A 19,656-nucleotide genomic window follows, 5' to 3' on the forward strand; every position below is an offset into this window, starting at 1 on the left:
GAGGAGGCAACACAAGTAACTGAAAGATAGTGAAGACTTTCTGTTACAGGACAACACAAGATCAGATCTCTGCAGAGGGCCAATATTTACAATTTCAATTATTATCACTATAGATTTAAAGGAAGGAGGGGATTGATTTAGTATTTCCTTAAAGTCAGCTTAAACCTGACCCCTTCTAGTTTTGATACCATCCCCTCTGCTGTTACACTGTTTCTTCCTGTCAGGTCAGGAGTATATGAAATTGGAGCAGGTATTGAGTACAGCGCCCCCCCCCCCTCCCCCTAGCATCTGCACGGGCAGCCCTGACTGATATGGGTGATATCACACACACCAAGCTCCTTTAACAAATCTCCCTTTGATACAGCATACACAATGGTGTCTCTATAGGAAAACCCCCTGCCTCTCTGTGTGTGTGCGGCAGAGTCTTAAACAGAAAAAGAAATTGGAAGAGCAAAAAAAAAAAGCTGCTAAATGAGACAAAAGTGTTTTTTAGAGGGAAGAACTGTGGTGCATTTGCTTTACTGTATCTCTCCACAAGAGGACACTACTCCCATACACATGTATTGGTCTATAAATAGACCAGTGCACATTGCACAGTACTAAGAACAGCAGGTCACAGTTTAGACAAATGGCTTGAATGAATTAAATCAGCAAACCAAGAAAATAACAAACCAAGGAAATGAAGAAAGCTAAATAATTATCATGGTGTTGTGTTTACATAAAAAGAGTCATATGGAACTGAACTCTAGTGACGATTTGCTTGACAAAATAAACATGTAGATTCTAGGTTTTTTTACCTGTAGACCAGTAGCTGAAGACTACTACACTGTAATGTACTACAGATATATGTATGTATCTGTATACAGTGCCTGACAGCATGCTTTCAACCAAATGTAATAAAAGTTTATTTGTAAAAAAAATAACACAACAAAGTCAAACAAAGTTTTTGTGGCCTGTTGTTGGAACTTGAAGATGGCCAGTAAGTTGACAGGTTTGTGTCATGTTGGACTGTCCTGCCAACCCCCTGCAGAGAGACTTCCACAAAAACATACAGTCTCCTTTGTTTGCTCAACAATTAATAAGCTGAATCTGCATGTCATCATACAGCATCTTCACACCTGAACACTTTATGTATTTGACATCCAGCTGTTTTACAGTAGTTCTTTCTTCATTTAATGTTTTTTGTTTGCCCTTGTGATTTTTCGAGCCTGTTGTATGTCTCTCATGATGCATGTGTGTGTAATAAATAATAATACACTTGACTTGACTTGGCATCATAGCAGAAAAGAAAATAATTTAATCATTTATTATTTTGCTAATTTGTACTTTGATTCTAAGAGATTCAAAATCTTTCTGTGTGTAATGTGCGTGTAACTGTACCAACAGAGTGAAAATGTAATTTCCCCTTGTGGGATGAATAAAGGCATGTCTTCTTTTATGTATCTATCAGTGTTTGAAAAGCTCCTTTTTTGAGCTATTGACATGTTCACAAAAAAAAAATCCGGAGAGCCTCAACACAGCCAGTGAGGTAGTGTAGGGGGGAGGGTGGGGTAGGAACCCCCAGGCTCTTGTCTTTGTCTGCCTGTTGAGTGGGGCCATCAGATAACAGCCGGGACAATGGTGCTCCATTCTGAGGGCTCTCTTAAATGAGCAGGAAGCGGCGGTGAGCGCCGAGCGCAGGCTTCTGGTGGACTCCCTGGGGTCCCCTCAGCCCTGACGGAGCACGCTACCGCTGAATGGCTGGAGAGCATGAGAGGAAATGAGAAGCTAGTGGCCACCCAGTCAGTGCCACGGGTGCCCTTTGAAGCTGAATATGTATAGATGGAAGCAAGGGAAAGGTGATGGAGATGAGAATGAGAATGAAGAACAAGAAAAAAGGCCTTCAGGAATGGCATAATAAAGCTGATCTCATTGGCATACAAGGCAGTGCACACTGTAATAATTTCTGAGCAGAATTATTTTGTCATCAATCATGGCATTTGGCCCATTTTCTTTCCCGTTGTATCATGCATGCAACACTCACCTGGCCTTATATGTTGGGATCATTTCTCAGCTACATAACAAGACACATCAAATAATGCATCCATCTTTCAACATTTTTTTTTCTGGTCACACTATTTGTGCTACTTGGGCTTGTACTGTTTTTTTTTTTTTATTCTAGCACAATGAAACGCAATACAAACCCCTCTTTCTTGTTTCTCTCTTGGCACAGTGTGGCAGGAAGGTGGTCTGGAAGTGACCGCCAGTACAGTTCTGGGTCCACGTCTCCCTGCCCTCCACCCTGCTGCTTTCAGCCTGGTACGTGCTGTAGAGGGTGTCTGGTGATGCAGCAGTCCTGCGAACCACGTCTGGAACTGACGTCCGGAAAATCCAGAGTTGGCACTGAACCGTATTTCTCTTATGCACATGTGTAGGCACATGGGTAAAATGCTTTTATTGGTAACACTTTACAATAAGGTACACAAAAATGTAGGTAGTTACTGAGGAACGAATGAGGAATAAATGAGTAACGAATGGTTAGTTAATGATTAGTTACTGATTGACTGTGATTCAAGCACTAATGATTAGTTACTGGTAAACAGATTGGTAGCTACTGTTATGCCGTTTTTCCATTACATTACCATTACCATTACCTGTTCGACTCACCTTGACTCTACTCGCATTTTTTGGTTTTCCATTATGAAAAAAAGTCCCTGGTACCTGCTAACAGGTACTTTTTTTAGTATCACCTCCGGTTCCAATCGAGCTGAGCCGATACCAAAAGGTGACGTGAAAACCTGCAGACTACTGATTGGTCGGAGAGAATCGTCACTAATCACTGCGTCATCATTGCTAGCGACAGACGGGGGTGTCCCGAACAAACCCGCCATTTTTAAATTGTTTTGCCAGCGGTGTTTTTTTTGCTGCCTCCAGCTTCTTTTGAAACAAAATTTGTCTTTTGGCTGTGGCAACAGACACATGCTGAGAATCAAAAACAACACACCTTCGATGTTCTGTGTGTGTGTCGCGTTAGGTCACGGCAGTTTCCTGCGACGTCGCTATGACGATCAGTCACGCTCCCCTCACGCATGATGCAGTACTAAATCTGCAATGGAAAAAGGAGGACGGGGCACCGCAGCCGAGTCAAGTCGAGCTGAGCCAAGCTGAGTCGACAAATTCTCATTGGATAATTGGTTAAACAGAATTCCAAATCTATTGGATAGTGGACCTGATAATGCCAACTCCCACCTTTGGATTATCCAATTATCCAATGAAACCTGTTCTAGGTTTGCCTTTTGTCTTTGTCTATTTGACTCTGATGAAGACACAGTAGTGTTAAAACTGCAAATCAATCAGTGTGCTCCAGTCTCTTCTTTTCCCTTAGAACAGGGATCTTCAACAGGGGGTCCGGGACCCTTAGGAGGTTCTCTGAGTCAATTGCAGGTGGGCCTCCAAATTATTGTTAATTTTTGAAAGTGTTTTCAAAAATTAAAAAGTCTTAAAGTAAATCCAACATATTATTAGCAAATATAAATCCCCACTGATTATAGGCTTACTGGCCTAAAAGTAAGGTAGTCACTAAGATAGCCATCCACAGATAGAGTATATACTTAGGATCACTGTGTTAGTGCACACAAATTAAAACTACTAAAAGTTGTCGAGTCAACATTTTTGGGCAATGAGTACAACATACCTGCTCTGAACTCTGTGTGAGGTGAACCTGGCTGCACCGGTGATTCTCAAGCATCCACTTCATCAGAGTCTCACGCACAAGACGAAATACTGGAGTCAGTGGACCCCCCCCCCCCACCCCCACCACCACACACACACACACACACACACACACACACACCACAGTCTGAATATTTGCTTCTGTGTACATCTTTTCAGAAAACATGCATCTTTTAGTACTACACAGAAATCTACTTACATGTATCAACACTGCTTTCAGATGTAGATCTTTTTTCTATTTCCTAGCCCACTATTTTATGTGTATTACATCTGGGAATAATTATTCTTCACCAGTTCTGAAGAAGTGCTCTACAGCTGAAAGTGAATAGTGTTGACAGAAGTGTAAAGGTAGAGCAGACAATGCAGCAGCGGCTCTTACAATGTGGTTCAAGGCTATGTCACGTTGTGTACTTTAGCTGCACAATGCTTTGGCATGGGCTAGGAAGTGACACATCCCATAACCCAGGCCCTCTGTGCTCCTACATGGTTTAGTAAATCAAATTGTTATTCTGGAAGTGATAAAAACTGTGGCCCAAAACTGCTGCACTGCATGATGGCATGTTTTAGACAAATAATAACACCCTGTGCCTCATCTCTACCTTAAAGGAGAGGAGCAAGAGGGGCAACTGTGACTGTCAGACAGAAATACCACAGATGAGAAGAAAAACTAAACAATTGAGTGTTTTTTTTAATGTGTGGCACCATATCCTGACAGGACAGTGACTATCAGCAAGGAAAGGAAGGTCAGAAGGGAATCCAGGTCTCACCTTTTGTTCTCTTCAGATGATAGACAGGCTGCTTCAGCAAGATTTTGACCTTTTAGTTGTTTGTTGGTATATATTTGGTCGTCAGGATGGAAGAACAGAAGTGATCATGCTCTGTAAAGTGCACTTTCTTCCCCAACAGTACACCAAACAGTTACTGTTCATATCCCACCCTAGGCTTAATCAAATGTTAATGATCATGAGCTTATCCCCGATTAAAATACATGACGTCCTTAAGTCATCATCTTTGTTGTTACCTTAATGAGAACATAAAACCTAATTGTTGAGGATGCTTTGTGAGAGCACACAGTTCCTTGGGGAGCCCGTGGATATAGGCGGGTGCTGCCTTTACCCGCCCAGGAGATGCATGACCCAGATGTTTGATGACATGACTAGTGTAGGTGTGGTGGAGGTCAGGAGACGTTTATCAAGAGTGAACAGGAAATCAGCAACTCACATTGAAACCTACTGGACTCACGCAAAGTTTTGTTTTAAAAGAGAAGGTATGAAAGAAACACTGTGAAAGCTTTACGCTTTACAAGCAAGATGTATAAGAATTATAAATTTGAACAAGAGAGGGAAAATCTCCACAGATCTTTAACAAATTAGCAATTAGATATTAGTGTGATACCCTGGGAAATTAAGCCATTGGTAATTACAGGTACAGACAAGAACAGAAGATTTAGTAGAGAAAAAAAGTTTTTCTCTACTAAATCAACGCACATCAAAGGGCCATTTGACAAATTCCTGGGTTGTACTCGGCTCTTAACCCCCTACAGAAACTTTATGGCGTGAGTGACAAATTACAACAAATTCATGAGCTTGACAGGAAGAATTCTTCAGAGAGACATGATTCATGAAGTCAAACAATGTAAATACAGCACGAGGAGAGACACTAATGGATGAAGAGGAGCAGCGAACGGAAAGGGATGGGAGAGGTAAGGAGACAGGGACACAAGGAGAGGTTTGGCTGCCAGCAGTCAGCCTCATAACAAAAAGTAATTAACAAAGTAACATGCCATGGGGGGTCGGGGCAAGCAACCCAAAAAGCAGATAAAGAACAATAGGAGGAACTATAGGCCACAAAATGACTGGAGCCTCTCCCTGGACGATAATAATAGAAAGACCCTCTAAGATCAGGACACACACTCAGCATGGAGGAGACAGGGTGGATGAGATATTTTTATAATGTGATTAATGCTAATGCAACAAGCAGAGTGGGATCATGCCAGACATAACTACAAGCCTCTAAACACTTCATAAGTGTTTTTTTATGAGCCAAGAATAACAACCCAAAATGGAAACAAAACATACTACAGAGTATCAAAACATTATTAATATTCATGTAATTTCACACTTGAATGTGACTTCACATTTAAAATATGCATGTTTGTCGGACAAAAATGGTCGTATCACTCGACACATTTTGTGTCCACAAAAAGGTGTTGATATGTTTGCTGTTGCTTTTAAGCTAATTGAATACACATTCGATTGTAAAAGTGGCACAACTGTATACTTTGTGGCTCGGTGTGCCACTCAGGTATTCCCATTTTCATTGTTTAAATTTATAAAGAGCTGTCTGTGTTTTGATGGAGCAGAAGGGTTTCGTCTAGTTTGGGGTTAACACTCCATATCCTTTTCCATTCAACGCATTGTTCCTTTTACCACTGATTAATATCTTGTTTAAACAGCCCGCAGACACACCACGCCGTCTGTATGTTCATAAATCCTCTGGAGCTGATCAACACAATGGCCCACATTCCTGGCATTTAAAGGAAGTCCCTTATATCACTGCATCTCCTCTCCACCAGAGACACAGACAATCTAGGAATATGACACTGGAACAAAAACAACTCTCGACATGCACGTCTGTTTATTTCATTTAGCTTAAAACATTAGTGAGACAGGGACACATCACACTTTGGGGGGTGTCCATCCAGTGCTTTACCTTTGTAATGCATCGTTGAACCTCTCACCTACACCCTGTTTGACCTGAGTTACATCTTTAGCAATGTTTTCTCTTTCATGGAATAACAACAGCATGGGCAAAATGTCCTGAAATGGAGACATTTATCAGGGTTAAATCATTTGACCTGGCTCCAGCATTGTCGCTGTATGTGGGATTACCAAACACCCCCTGCTAATTATGGCTTTCTCTGGGCTGATGAGGTGACACACGGTGTGAAAATAAAAATGATTTCATATCCATTAGATTAAAACTGTGCTAATGAAGATTTTTACATTAGTCAGAGGTCTCCCGCAGTGATTAACTCACAGTTATCATCCAAACTCTGCAGCTCTGCACAGTTTTTTAACCCCCTTTTAGCTTGTTGTCTTATTTGATGTAAATGTATTGTCTTACCGTGCTCATCAACCCCATTTACAGCAGGAACATCCTGCCCCTGTTTTTGTAAAAAACAACAACAAATACTGTATGCTACCTGCCTAGTTCCAAAGAACCAACAGACAAAGGGAGCATCTAGCTAGTAAATGAAGCAAGTTAAATATCCAGATATTTTCCTCTGGAGTTGGAGACCAAGACAGAGTTAAAAGTAGAGTGAATATTGGACTTACATATTACAACTTCTTATGGTGATATTACGTTAGGTAAACGGACCTACGTACAGAAGGGTGTTATGGGTAACCAAAGGTCACACATGCTGATATGCACACCTTCAAAATCTAAACCCACGCGTCAAGCAAGTTAATTGGTTGATTTAGCTCCTGTAGGTTCGAACCTGAGACGAAAACATTACAATGGCTTTACAGCTTTAACGTAAAGGTTAAAGAAACCCAGCTTTTACTATAACGTTTTCAGTATATTCTAATTGTATTCATCAGTATGGTGAACACCATACTCTAATGGCCGTTTTACAGTAGCCGCATCCAAGCTTGCACGCGCCAATGTGACGTCAAAATGATTGAGTGCGTGAGCAGAGGTCGCGCACCACTCATTTTTTTCAGCAGCGCGTGACAAAGCGGAAACAGGAGGCCTGAACGAGTTTGCCGACAACTGGATGCCAGGACTCTCAGAGTGAATGCAAGTCTCTCTTGTAAACTTACTGGGTTACGATTAGTTATTTTATGGTGAATGAAAGGCTTGATCCGACGAAATAGGTCATTGAATCAAATCGAAGCATTGACGGCAATGCTGCTGCCAGTTCTGCCGTTGTTTACCTTTTTATTCTTCTTCTAGTCCATAGAAATAGCAAAGTTGGTAGCTTTCCTCATTAATGCCACCTCTGTTCAGGAGAAGACTGCAACTAGTGTCGCGACCACCACGCGCAAGTATAAATAGTTACGGCACTCCCATGATGTCACATTTGCGCGCCAGGTTGGGAACGGCCAGTGTACTGAACGTTTAAGTTTGGAAAACATTGACCATATTTGTTGGGTGGCACCTGTCAAGTTGACAATCCCAGTAAAATACGCTGTATGCTTGCATTCAAGTTACCATGCTGGATGATCGATAACATTTCCCCCCCCTGATATAGCAACAAGGTAAAAAGAGCATCACAAATGCAATGCTAGATGCTTTGTCATCTTTGCTGTAGATTTGAACGTGTGGTACGGTACATTTTGAGGGGGTTTTAAACTTTCCGCCCTTCTATCCAAGGTCTTGGCCTATTCAAGTGAAAATCCTTGGGTGTTGTCCTGTGCAACAATAGAAAACGATGGCATTGCCTGCACTTCCTCACGTAGCCTTCGAGATGGGAGAGGTTAAACCCTAACCCATTCACAGCACCCAATACTGGGCTTACACCAGATATACATTTCCCTTGTTTTTGTATCCACCAGTCAGTCTGAACCTCTCTTGAGATTGTGATTTCCGTTTGCCTCATACTCTCACAAACGTTCAAGACATCAAGTTCTATTTTGATCATAAAGATGGTTAGATTTCCAAGCTACATTTTGCAAACAATATTTTATGGCCAGTAGACACACACATCATGTTTTATCTTGTATTTATTTAAAAAAAAACTTGTACACTTCCATCTGACAAAGAACAACATCTCACTCATTAAACACAATCTGATCAGAGTCAAGGTGTGGTTTGATCCATGAACCAGGCTGCCATGTGTGATTGAGTTTCACAGAGGTCTCATGGGTACCAGAGCCCTTTTCCTTGTGGCTACACAGTTTAAACACCCACCCATTACAGACATCCATCCTTCTCGGAAATGAACTCCTCGCTAACAGACATGGTTTGAGGTTACACCTCAGCTCCACTAACAATAAGACTTTGATCTCTTTAGGCGTTTCACAGTGGTATACATTGTATGACTTAATTGTGCCTCCTCTGAGCTTGTACCTCCCTCATGCTCTCTGATGGACATAAAGGAGGACATACTGTGTAGTGCAAAGGATGGTGTGTGTGTGTGTGTGTGTGTATGTGTGTGTGTGTGTGTGTGTGTTTGGAGTGAGGGAGGGGTTGTGAGTGAAGGAAAGGCAGATTGTATGCCTGACTTTCTACTTTGTGTTGAAAAAAAATCCTTCGAGCAGTAGGACCCAGAGGATTTTTGTAGGGGGAAAAAACTGGACCAGCACACCTTTATGCTGTCTGAGGCAGGACAAAGATGTGAAAAAAGTTGTTCAACACTGTAACAAAATAGGTTGAGCTTTGAGCCATGTCATTGGCTAAGAAGAGTCTGACAGGAAAATGCAATGGCTCTTGAGGTCAGGGCAGACCCTGCTATAAATGTATTGCAACAGTCTCACCTTTACTGACTCTACTACAGCGCTTGCATGGTGAGCTATTATCTCTCATCTCTACAGGGACAATATGAGCGCTTCTGTGGCCGTGTACAGGAATATTTACACAGAGGACCGCTTCAAACAGGCCTACGGCTCCGATGATAGCACAAGTGGAAGTTTGCGGCTCCGGGATAAGCTTGCCGGGAGGTGCAGGTGTTCGAGGCAAACCTGCCTTCACCTGTTGAGGGAGAGAGTGCCCATTTTCAACTGGCTGCCAAGATACAGACTAAAGAAATGGATTTTAGGAGATACTATTGGGGGACTGACAGTTGGTATTCTTCACATTCCGCAAGGTGAGTTTACATATACATCATCAAAAAGGGAAAAGATGGTTTGTTTTCTATTACATTATTTAAATATGTTAATTATGAGTATTAAATTATTTCATTTTAGAATCAATTGAGCCAACAATACCAAAATGATGATAATAATTACAACAACAACATTAACAATAATAATAATATTATTATTATTATTATTATAAATGAAACCATAAAAATACAGTTTTTATTAATATGATTGTAATAATTAATATTAATAACTATGCCAAAAAATTGGAGCAAGTATTGCAAGGTTAGAATAGTGTTTACATTTTATAGAAATGAAGGCTAAACTGTCAAAATCTCTGCATTATCACAGTGGAGAGACTAAATACAAGTATAATTTATTAATATTTATTATTTTTGTACTGTGCATGCTTCAGCCATATAAGCCTACATAAGTACAGATTTTACATTCTGAACATAAAATTAGGAAAAAATGTGTTTACTGATGAACTGTCTTTTTGAATGTCCTTCCCTAAACAGGCATGGCCTTCGCGTTACTCACGTCTGTGGCACCAATATTTGGCCTTTACACCTCCTTCTTCCCTGTGGTCCTCTACATGGTTTTTGGCACAGGTCGCCACGTGTCCACTGGTAAGACTTGCGTCCATATAACATCTGTTGTATATTCTAAAAAAGCATAGCAAACATCATTAATCAAAATAAATAAATTATTTACATTATGTCACACATGCATCCTGAACTCAATGTGTCAGTTATAATGTGTTCTACTGTTACTGAGATGGGCTCATTCTCAGGTACCTTTGCTGTGGTGAGTCTGATGACTGGTTCTGTAGTGGAACAGCTGGTTCCCACTCCTCTGGAGATGAACTCCAGTTCGTCTGAAGCGGCCGACTTTGAGGCCCAGAGGATTGGAGTTGCTTCAGCTGTAGCACTCCTCTCAGGAATTATTATGGTAAGAAAACCTATGGATTAAACACAAAGTCACAAAATGAAAATAATAATGCAACTGAGATCTGTCTTTTTGTAAAGACTAGCAGACTTGCTTTGGCCGACACAGCTCATAATTCTATTTTTATTATTATCTCTTGTGCCCCAGCTCTGTATGTTTGGTCTTCAGCTGGGCTTCCTCTCCACCTATCTGTCAGAGCCAATTGTTAAGGCTTTCACCAGTGCTGCGGCCTTCCATGTTACCATCTCGCAGCTGCAAAGCATGCTGGGGCTGCGGCTCCCTCGCCACACTGGGTCCTTTTCCCTCTTTAAGGTAAGCAGTGATTCATGATGGATGTTATTATTTGGGCATTTAGTTCTGTTTGCTCACAGCTCACTGACTCGTGTGTTCAGACTTTAGCGTCTGTGATGGAGAACCTGCCTCACACTAACACGGCTGAGCTGCTGATCTCCTTGGTGTGTTTGGCTGTTCTGGTGCCAGTTAAGGAGATCAACATGCGTTACCGGCAGCGCCTGTGTACACCTATCCCCGTGGAGATTCTCACGGTTAGTCAACCGGATTTATGAATGTTTAGGGTATATATTTACAATATGATCAACAGGTTATAAGTCATGGTTTTATGTTTGCTTCTTCAGGTGATTATTGCTACAGGTGTGGCCTATGCCTCCTCGCTGGACTCTACTTACAACATTGAGATAGTTGGCCACATCCCAGCTGGGTAATCTTTTAGATTAGAAAAAAAAACAGACCACAAAACAGTGATGAGTTTAGTAGCTTCCAGTAGTTTGACTTTGAATTCTCCTATTCTCAGATTCCCGGGGCCACGGATGCCTGCCTTGCACACTTTCCCTGACATTGCTGGAGACACAGTAGCCATAACATTTGTTGGTTATGCTGTGTCGGTTTCACTGGCAATGATCTATGCCGATAAACATGGATATTCCATACATCCCAACCAGGTAAAGTGTGATAATGTCACAGCTGCTTGTTGACATGTTAGATTCTCACCAATCTGTTAACTTTTTGGTTTGAACCTGTGCTTGATTTCAGGAGCTCCTGGCTCACGGTATCTCCAACACAGTGTCTTCTTTTTTTACCTGCTTTCCCAGCTCAGCCACTCTTGCCACCACTAATATACTCGAGAGTGCTGGAGGATACACGCAGGTATTGTACATGATATACAGTAACTTCTGTGTGTCACACTCACAAACCACTGGTAGGCTCTTTGTCTTAAAGGCCCAATCTGCAATTCAAATGTAAACAGGAGGGTCACATAAGGAAAAAAAGAAAACTCTATTATCACTCTCAAATTGATTGAAAGGGCCTTTAATATAAAGACAAACACTAGCAAGTACATTTAAGTGTAAATAGTAAATATGTTTACTGATGCTTTAAAGACATCAGCAAAAAAGGCCGATATTATGATCAACAGAGAAATACATGTATACTCAACATACAAAATATAATTGTGTTTGTTCCTGCAGCTCTCCGGCTTGTTCACAAGTCTCGTTGTTCTGGTTGTCCTGCTGCTGATTGGACCGCTGTTCTACTTCCTACCAAAGGTGTGTTTGTATGTGTGTATCTGTACAAGAATGAGAGAAAGAAAGAGGGAAATTTCACTCATCTCCCCCTTTATCTATCTCCCCAGGCAGTCCTGGCATGCATCAACGTCACCAGCCTCAGGCAGATGTTCCTGCAGTTCCAGGAGTTACCTGAACTGTGGAGAATCAGCAGGATTGACTTTGTAAGGCAATAGATTAGTACAGCAATATAAGACATACAACTGTATTGTGCAATATGGTCCCATTGCATAAGAATAAAACACAAGAGAATGAAAGGAAGATGGTGAATTAGCTCCCTAGTTATCATTAGGTCAACAACTGACCCATAGAGCACAGCTAATTGGGTCTTTCAGTATATTTACATATTGGCTCATATTATCCTGCTCAGGCTGAGGTTATTTACAAAACGTTCAAAACTATGCTTAATTCACCTCATCTGGATTAAAATATTTGTTATACAGTCTGACAGCTGCCTGCAAATTGATGATGCATGCATTTTGAAACAATAACTGTTGCAAGGTATTTAAGATAAACACTGTTCCAGCCAAAGAGAATCAGGTATAAATCAGGCCATGGGCTCATGAGCTAGTAGAGCACAGGTTGCACACACTGATTGCTTTGCTGGAATTAACCATCATTGATGTGCCTTGTTATATCCTGACATGACAATACATTGTTCTGGCTGGTGCAGATGGTTTGGGTGGTAACCTGGCTCTCTGTAGTGGTACTCAACGTGGATGTTGGCCTGGCTATCGGAGTGGTTTTCTCTATGATGACCGTCATCTGCCGCACACAAAGGTACATTTTCCATTCCCATGCACAAATACTATGGTGCAATTCAGCGAGTGTTCTTACCGATTACTCTCTTTTAAGAAATACCATGTTCATCTGGGTTAAACATGAACTGAGATGATCAATAATCTGTGGCAAGAATTATGTAAAAGTAGGTCTTATAAGCTCCAGAAGCAACCAAATTATAATTGACAGGGGCATTGAGAGTGCTATACCTGTACTTGGAGCTCTGAACTAAAATTCATCACAGAGAAATAGAGAATCACTTCATACCTGTCAAGCTATGTAGATTATATGTTATAATGTGTTCATTAAAGTTGATGATTCATGGTTCAACAGGGCTGGTTGTTCAGTGCTTGGTCGGGCCAGTAACACAGAAATTTACAGACCTCTGGAGAACCACAGCAAGGTGAGGATGCTCTTACTGCTTAATACTTGTATTTATTTTGATTAACATGAGTGCAAGGTATTTTATTAAACTGAAATTTTAGGCACATAGAATCTTAATTTCTTATTCCAACAACAAGTGATAATCATAATCTCAGAGACAATGCAGACTATCCTAGAATGAAGTTAGGATGCTACTGTTTTCCTTTCAGTGCTATGAGGTACCTGGGGTGAAGATCCTGACTTACAACGGGCCTATTTACTACGGCAACCGTAGCTTCTTCAGGGAGGAGATGAGCAGGCTGCTGGGCCTGACGCCAGAGAGAATCCGCAGCCGAGAGAAAGCTAGGAAAGCCATGGAGAAAAGGGAGAGAGAGGCCATCGTCAGCACTGTGGTACAGCTACTGAAATCACTAAATGAGCGGAGTTAAAACAACATTTTTTAATTCACACTGTAAAGTTTAATTTCAGTATCTTATTGTTGTTTTTCTATGTATTGTTGTTTAGGAAAGAGCCATTGCAAACACATCATTTTCTTCAGAAAATGAGTTCTTTAAATCTGGTAAGTACTGAAAACATTGTGGTGGTTCTGTGTGGGTGATAATACATTTGCATAGTTCCAAAAAATAAAAGCTTTAAATAACAACAGTTATTTGGCCTTTACGAATGACCGTTGTATTTACATTTTTTGTAGACATGTATAATATCAAGCTTTTCTTTCATTTCTTTTCTGTAGAAACATCTGAGAGTAATGTTCAGGCAGTGTTAATTGATTGCAGCAGTGTGACTTTTGTTGATGTTGCTGGAGCAAGACTCTTTACACAGGTTAGTCTAAAGCGAGACATTATGCTTCAAACTTCACTCCATTTCTTTGTGCATTGTGTCAACATAATTGATCGCTATTGGCTTTTTGCAGATGTGTACTGAATGCCAGAAAGTTGGAGTTTATGTATATTTGGCAAACTGCAATGGTAAGGCCTATGTGTTTTAATTATTTGCTTTCTTATGGTTTTCCCTATGGTATTCTGCATTTATACTAGTTTATTCACTTGCATACATTGAATACTGATCATTGATTTCTATCCCCCTAGAGAGCGTATTGAAGATCCTAACATCAAGTGGTCTAATGACCTACATGAACCCTCAACATATTTTTGTCACTGTTCATGATGCAGTGATGTATATTCAACAGCAGAAGGTAAGCTAGAAAGTTGAAATTTTCACAAATATAAAAACACTTTGGTTACGAATTATGTAGATTGTCCTGAACAAACAATGCAATTTCTGTTGTCTTCTGTAGGAAAAACCTCCAGAGAACACCACGACTGTTTGGGTATGAGCCAGGAGGCAGTGATGATGAGTCATGCTCCCAGCAGCGAGGGGCCTTGGGCTACAAAGACAGAGGACAATAAGACTTCTACATGTTGTAGAGATTATGTCTCTCAGCTGTATAGCAGTGATTCAGCATTTGGTCCAGATTTCACTATATACCAGTGTTTCAAAGAAGCAGTAGCCTGTTGTAGCACTATGTCATGAATTACAATACTTATTACATTACAGTGTTACCAGTTTTCTCATAGATATTGAACTCACTCCTGGCACACTTCAATCTGATATAGATAAACAGTAACACATCTCAATCTCCTCATATATTTGGTGTAAAAAAAATAGAAAAAAAAAACTATGTAATTTTTGACTTATGAGTATAAAGCTGTATATGACAGATGTTAATGGTTACTTGTTCTGTATTGTTTTATATGCTGGAATATTAGCATAGTGATATTTATTTAGTTTCTGTTTGTTTGCAATACAGATTAATATAAAGTGCACTGAATAGTTTGTTGTATTTTACTTTGTGTATTTATATGTTTTGAAATATATGATTGAATGTACAGTAAATGCCATCCAATACTGTCTTAAAATGTTTCGTCTTTTTAACTCGCGAGAGACTGCACAATATATTGTATGAATGACTTTTGTATTTGTCAGCAACTGTGCCATCCACTGGCTGTTTTGACAATAAATATATCTCCAAAAACAGAACTTCACAGTGAATTAAAATTACATTTAATACATTAAATTTTAATACATTTAATAAAATCAAAGAAATTGGGTAATAGGTTTCTAAATCAAGACATAGGATAGAGTGGTTATTAAGTATGAATACATTTTAGGAGGAAACAGTGTGGAATGTGAACCACGCCACTGTGTCAGGTTTTGAAGAGAGAAGAACGGCAGTCTTTGTATTTGGCGAGGTACTGTAGACCTGTGTGTCTGCACTGAGATATGATCAAAAATGAAAAATACAGGATTCAAAAACAACAAAGACAAAGAATTTGTTTGCCACACAACAAGGGGTAAAATTGGAAAGTAATCCAACAAGTCATCAATTATACAGAATGCTGTTTTATATAACATGCAAGCTATACAGGTGTCAATTTGTGTATATTTTCATATAAACTTGCTAAATAAGACTAAATGTTTGTACTGCAGAAAGAAAGTTTGTACATTATAAAACTGTTATAAGATGTTGAAAGTGTGTTTTACCAGAGGCTGTACATGCCATATTGAAAGTGATATCTTCCTCACCACCATGATGCCCTCTGCTGTCCAACAGTTAAAGGTTTCCCCCCATTGCTCATCATCATAATCCTGTTACCTTGACCTGATAAAACTATACGTAGTGTGGGTTCAAAACCAGGACGGAAAAGGGAAAAAAAACTAATTATTTCCTTGCTTGATGTTGGATAGCCAAGTTATTAATTTTTTCCAGTGCATATTTCAAAGAGGTCTCTAGACACTGTACCCTTTGGGTTTTAAGCTCAAGAAGTGTTTCACTAATTGGCAGGAAGTAGTCCACTTCAATTAGAACATGGTACACAAGGCCCTGGCCAAATGTTTACTAAGCCAAATTCTACCGGCAGCCCCCCCCCCCCCCCCCCCACACACACACACACACACACACACACTACTGGGAATGTGAGCGATTTAATGACATCGCTTTGATTATGAAAAAGTGCTTACAGGTAATGTGTAAATGTTCTTACAGTTATGTTAGTTGACCCAAACCTAACCAAATAAAAAGAAAACCCCAAAGAAATGGAACAAAAAAAGACCACAAAAACAGTGGAATAATGCAATTTACAAAAGGATAAAACATCAAGTATTGTTATTTCTAATTTATGCAATTTGTACAGAAACAGCAAAAGCAGCAAGCGCTGAAATGTAATGGAAAACACAGACACTAACCCAACCAAGAGTACACATAATTAGTATGAACTGATACTTCTACTACTAATATTGGTAATACAATTATAATAATGTTAGGTTCCTCATGACAAAGCAGAGGATAATTTAACTTGTGTGGCATTTTTGTCTGATCTTTTGTTTCCATCTTGTGGTGAAATGTTGGAATGACAGTCTCTCAGCAGGTTCTTTATCATGGAGCAGGGATATTCAACAGGGGGTCCTCAGAGTCAATGCAGGAGGGCCTCCAAATTAGTCTTCATTTTTTAAGTTTCAAAAAAAGTTAACATGAATCTAACATTTAAGCAAATATAAATCCCCACTGATGATATGCTTACTGGCCTATAGTATTCCCTAAAATAGCCATGCACAGATACAGTTAATCCTAAGGATTCACTGTGCCAGATGTATGTTTTAACATTAAAACATGATTTATAAATGTATGTAAAAAATGTATGTGTAAAGGCTTTAGACCGCCCTGCACGTTATTGTAGGCCCAGGTTAATATGCAACTCACTTTTATACAATATATGTAGTAGGGGGTCCCTGCTTCATCTCTCATTATGACTTTCTAGTGACAGAGTCAGCTGTCACCGTAGTAACAAAACCCTAAATAAAAAGTGTATTAACTTATTTATTTATTGTAATGAAGGTCCTCTTCATCACTAATATTTTGCAGCATTAGTACGCAAAAAAGGCACAAAAGTTTTGAATGTTTAGGGACTGTTCGTTATGTATTTAAGGGGCCAACGGAGGAGTTTTGGGACCTTTAGACTAAAAAGACTTGACCCTCCCCTCGCCAGTAATAATAGGCTCGTTCGAGATGAACTGCGCCTCGCCTGTAAAGTGGACGAGAGCAGGCAGCAGCAGCCGGGGGTGGTGAAAAAAATCCGCTGTCAAGTCGGACAGTTTGCAGCCGATTCCAGCAGCTTTCAGGCTGAACAGGACGTAACAGAAACACTGTGGTCCGATTCCGATTTAATAAAATGTTATCAGACCCATATATCAGCTTTTACACAATCTCCAGTTGTTTTAATTATGTCAGAGTAGCTCTCAAAATGCTGTAGATGATCTGTAATCAGAACAGATTTAGTCTCTCTGACTTCTAAACGTCACTATCAGTCACACAACATGTGGTTTGTACAGAATAAACCTTTAAATCAGACAAATAGCAGTTAAAATCCCTCCAATTCAAAATCAATAAAAACTTTATATAAAACGTCATCATATTGAGTCAATTCTGAACCAATCAGCTGTTAGATCAGCTGAGAGGCTGGCATTTCCCAGCATGCCCTGGGTCCGCCTGGGTCTTGCAGTCGGTGAAAAGCAAGGGTGTAAGCGTCTCCTCACAACCCGAACCTCCTAAGGCGCCATTTTGATGCTACCAAGCCATCACCTGCCGTTAGCATTCCACTGACTGCCATTCATTTTGACGTCACTTTGACAGCGAATAACTTTACATCTGAAGCGTTTAAAGGCTCTATTTGTCCATTGTTTATTTCTAAAGAAACACGACAATGTATAAAAGGCTCCATTACCTTGTACCTCACGGTATGGCTCCGTAGCAGACGTTTTTGTAAAAATAGGCTAACGATTGTGTCATAACCACGCGACACTGTCGCACAGTAGAGAAATTACTGTACAGTACAGGAGAAGCGCACAGGCAGTTTCGTCTCACATTAGCTGTTTAAGTTTAATTACTAATGTTAACTAGCATTTTAGTTAGCAATAATTAGCCTGTGCCTATCTTATCTCCTTACATATAGCTACACTCTCCGTCTCTGCAAGATTGGGAATGATTGAGATTTCTCTTGGCACAGCTACCAGAAGACTTACAACTTTCAGACAGGTTGCTCACGTCACATTTACGTCGTCTCTCTCAGTTGGAGGCTGCGCAGTAACGCTCAGCCATCACCGGAAAAGTGCTTCTAATATCCTTCACAGGTCTCCGTCCAGAGCAACGGGATCTGTTGGTCCATTCTATATATGTCTATGGCGTTCACATGGCCGGGATGCGTGTTCTTCTTCTGTTATATTGGCGTTTGGCATAACAACTTGTTGCAAGACTGCCACTAACGGTTGGCCGTAGCCTAGAGCATCAGGGGTCCGTTTCAGGAAGGAGGTTTAACAAACTCTGAGTCTAACTCTGATGAGGCTGCAGCACCATCATCATTAACAGAATTATAATTCATAAGCTTTTATTTCAAAGGGTTTACATCATTCACCTGCAATACTGTGGGACTCCTTTTTAATGGCTCTTACGGGTTTGTGTCCAGGGAACACTACAAAAACATTTAAAACACGTTTCAGAGCAAGTCACACTCTTCTGACGGCGCTTTGCTACAGTGGCTTTACTAATATGCTCCGCATCACTAATGTTGTAAAGAAAACTATAAAAACAAATATATAATGTGACGCAAACAATCTGCTGGGAGAGCATAAGATTGGTGGCGTTTGAGATATTTGAGGATGGATAAGGTTATGTAGCCTATAGGCTGCATAACAGACTGGGAAGAAAAATGATACCGCTCAAATAGGAAGTTATCTAAAAATTTAAATGTAGGGGTTTCAATATCATCTCCCGACATATAACACCCTCTGAAGTAATAAGCTTCTTCATCAGCGGGATTGTCAACAAAAGGAAATTACATGTTTTTAGAAAATAAAAAAACGTTTTATAGTCTGCCTAACATGGTTAATAAACCAACACATTTTTTTTAATTCATGCCGATAACAAACTGCGCTAAAATGCGCCTGATACAGACTGAATGAGGAAATGTGTCAGAGGGAGGAGACTGAGAGAAACTCGAGGTTTCTTGAAGAAAACCTGCTCCCGACCAGGTTAGGTTCACAGACTCAGTTACCATAGTAACTGACTGAGGTTAAGTTACCTCTCTTTCTGAAACAGAAAACCCAGAGTTTCCCTCATCTCAGGGTTAACAAACTCAGTTTTCACTAAACCTGCTTTCTGAAACGGGCCTCAGGTGTGTGAAAACATGGAGGCCACAATAACAAAAGATTTGCTGCTGTTTTCTTATACGAGCATACAAACAGCAGATGGACAGGAGTTTGTTTGTTATCTGCAGGACAACGGACGGGAAAGGACACGGATAAGGTGTTTTTTTTTTATACATGGGTCTGTTTATGAATAATTTGAAACATGTTATGTTTCTTGGCAGAGGCGTTTGTCCACAATAAACAGT

At 40.2% G+C, this 19,656-nt stretch overlaps 1 protein-coding gene across 1 annotated transcript; it reads left to right on the forward strand.

The window, feature by feature from the left end:
- Positions 1-8,995: 8,995 nt before the first annotated feature.
- slc26a10 (solute carrier family 26 member 10) lies at positions 8,996-15,250 on the forward strand. Its single transcript, XM_031283743.2, has 18 exons — positions 8,996-9,523; positions 10,037-10,147; positions 10,312-10,469; positions 10,614-10,778; positions 10,859-11,011; positions 11,102-11,184; positions 11,278-11,425; positions 11,517-11,630; positions 11,951-12,028; positions 12,115-12,210; positions 12,720-12,826; positions 13,160-13,229; positions 13,420-13,602; positions 13,715-13,769; positions 13,944-14,032; positions 14,124-14,178; positions 14,299-14,405; positions 14,508-15,250. The coding sequence occupies exons 1-18, from the start codon at positions 9,259-9,261 to the stop codon at positions 14,544-14,546; spliced, it is 2,076 nt and encodes a 691-aa protein (XP_031139603.1). The 5' UTR covers positions 8,996-9,258; the 3' UTR covers positions 14,547-15,250.
- Positions 15,251-19,656: the final 4,406 nt, after the last annotated feature.

Source organism: Sander lucioperca, chromosome 12 (assembly GCF_008315115.2).
Source record: "Sander lucioperca isolate FBNREF2018 chromosome 12, SLUC_FBN_1.2, whole genome shotgun sequence".
NCBI lineage: Eukaryota > Metazoa > Chordata > Actinopteri > Perciformes > Percidae > Sander > Sander lucioperca.

Excerpts from the sequence above, each read along its gene's own strand:
- slc26a10 (XM_031283743.2), top strand. The coding sequence starts at position 9,259 with ATGAGCGCTTCTGTGGCCGTGTACAGGAATATTTACACAGAGGACCGC. Across the intron at positions 11,631-11,950 it reads GTGCTGGAGGATACACGCAG|CTCTCCGGCTTGTTCACAAG; the intron begins GTATTGTACATG and ends TTGTTCCTGCAG. Across the intron at positions 13,770-13,943 it reads AAATGAGTTCTTTAAATCTG|AAACATCTGAGAGTAATGTT; the intron begins GTAAGTACTGAA and ends TCTTTTCTGTAG.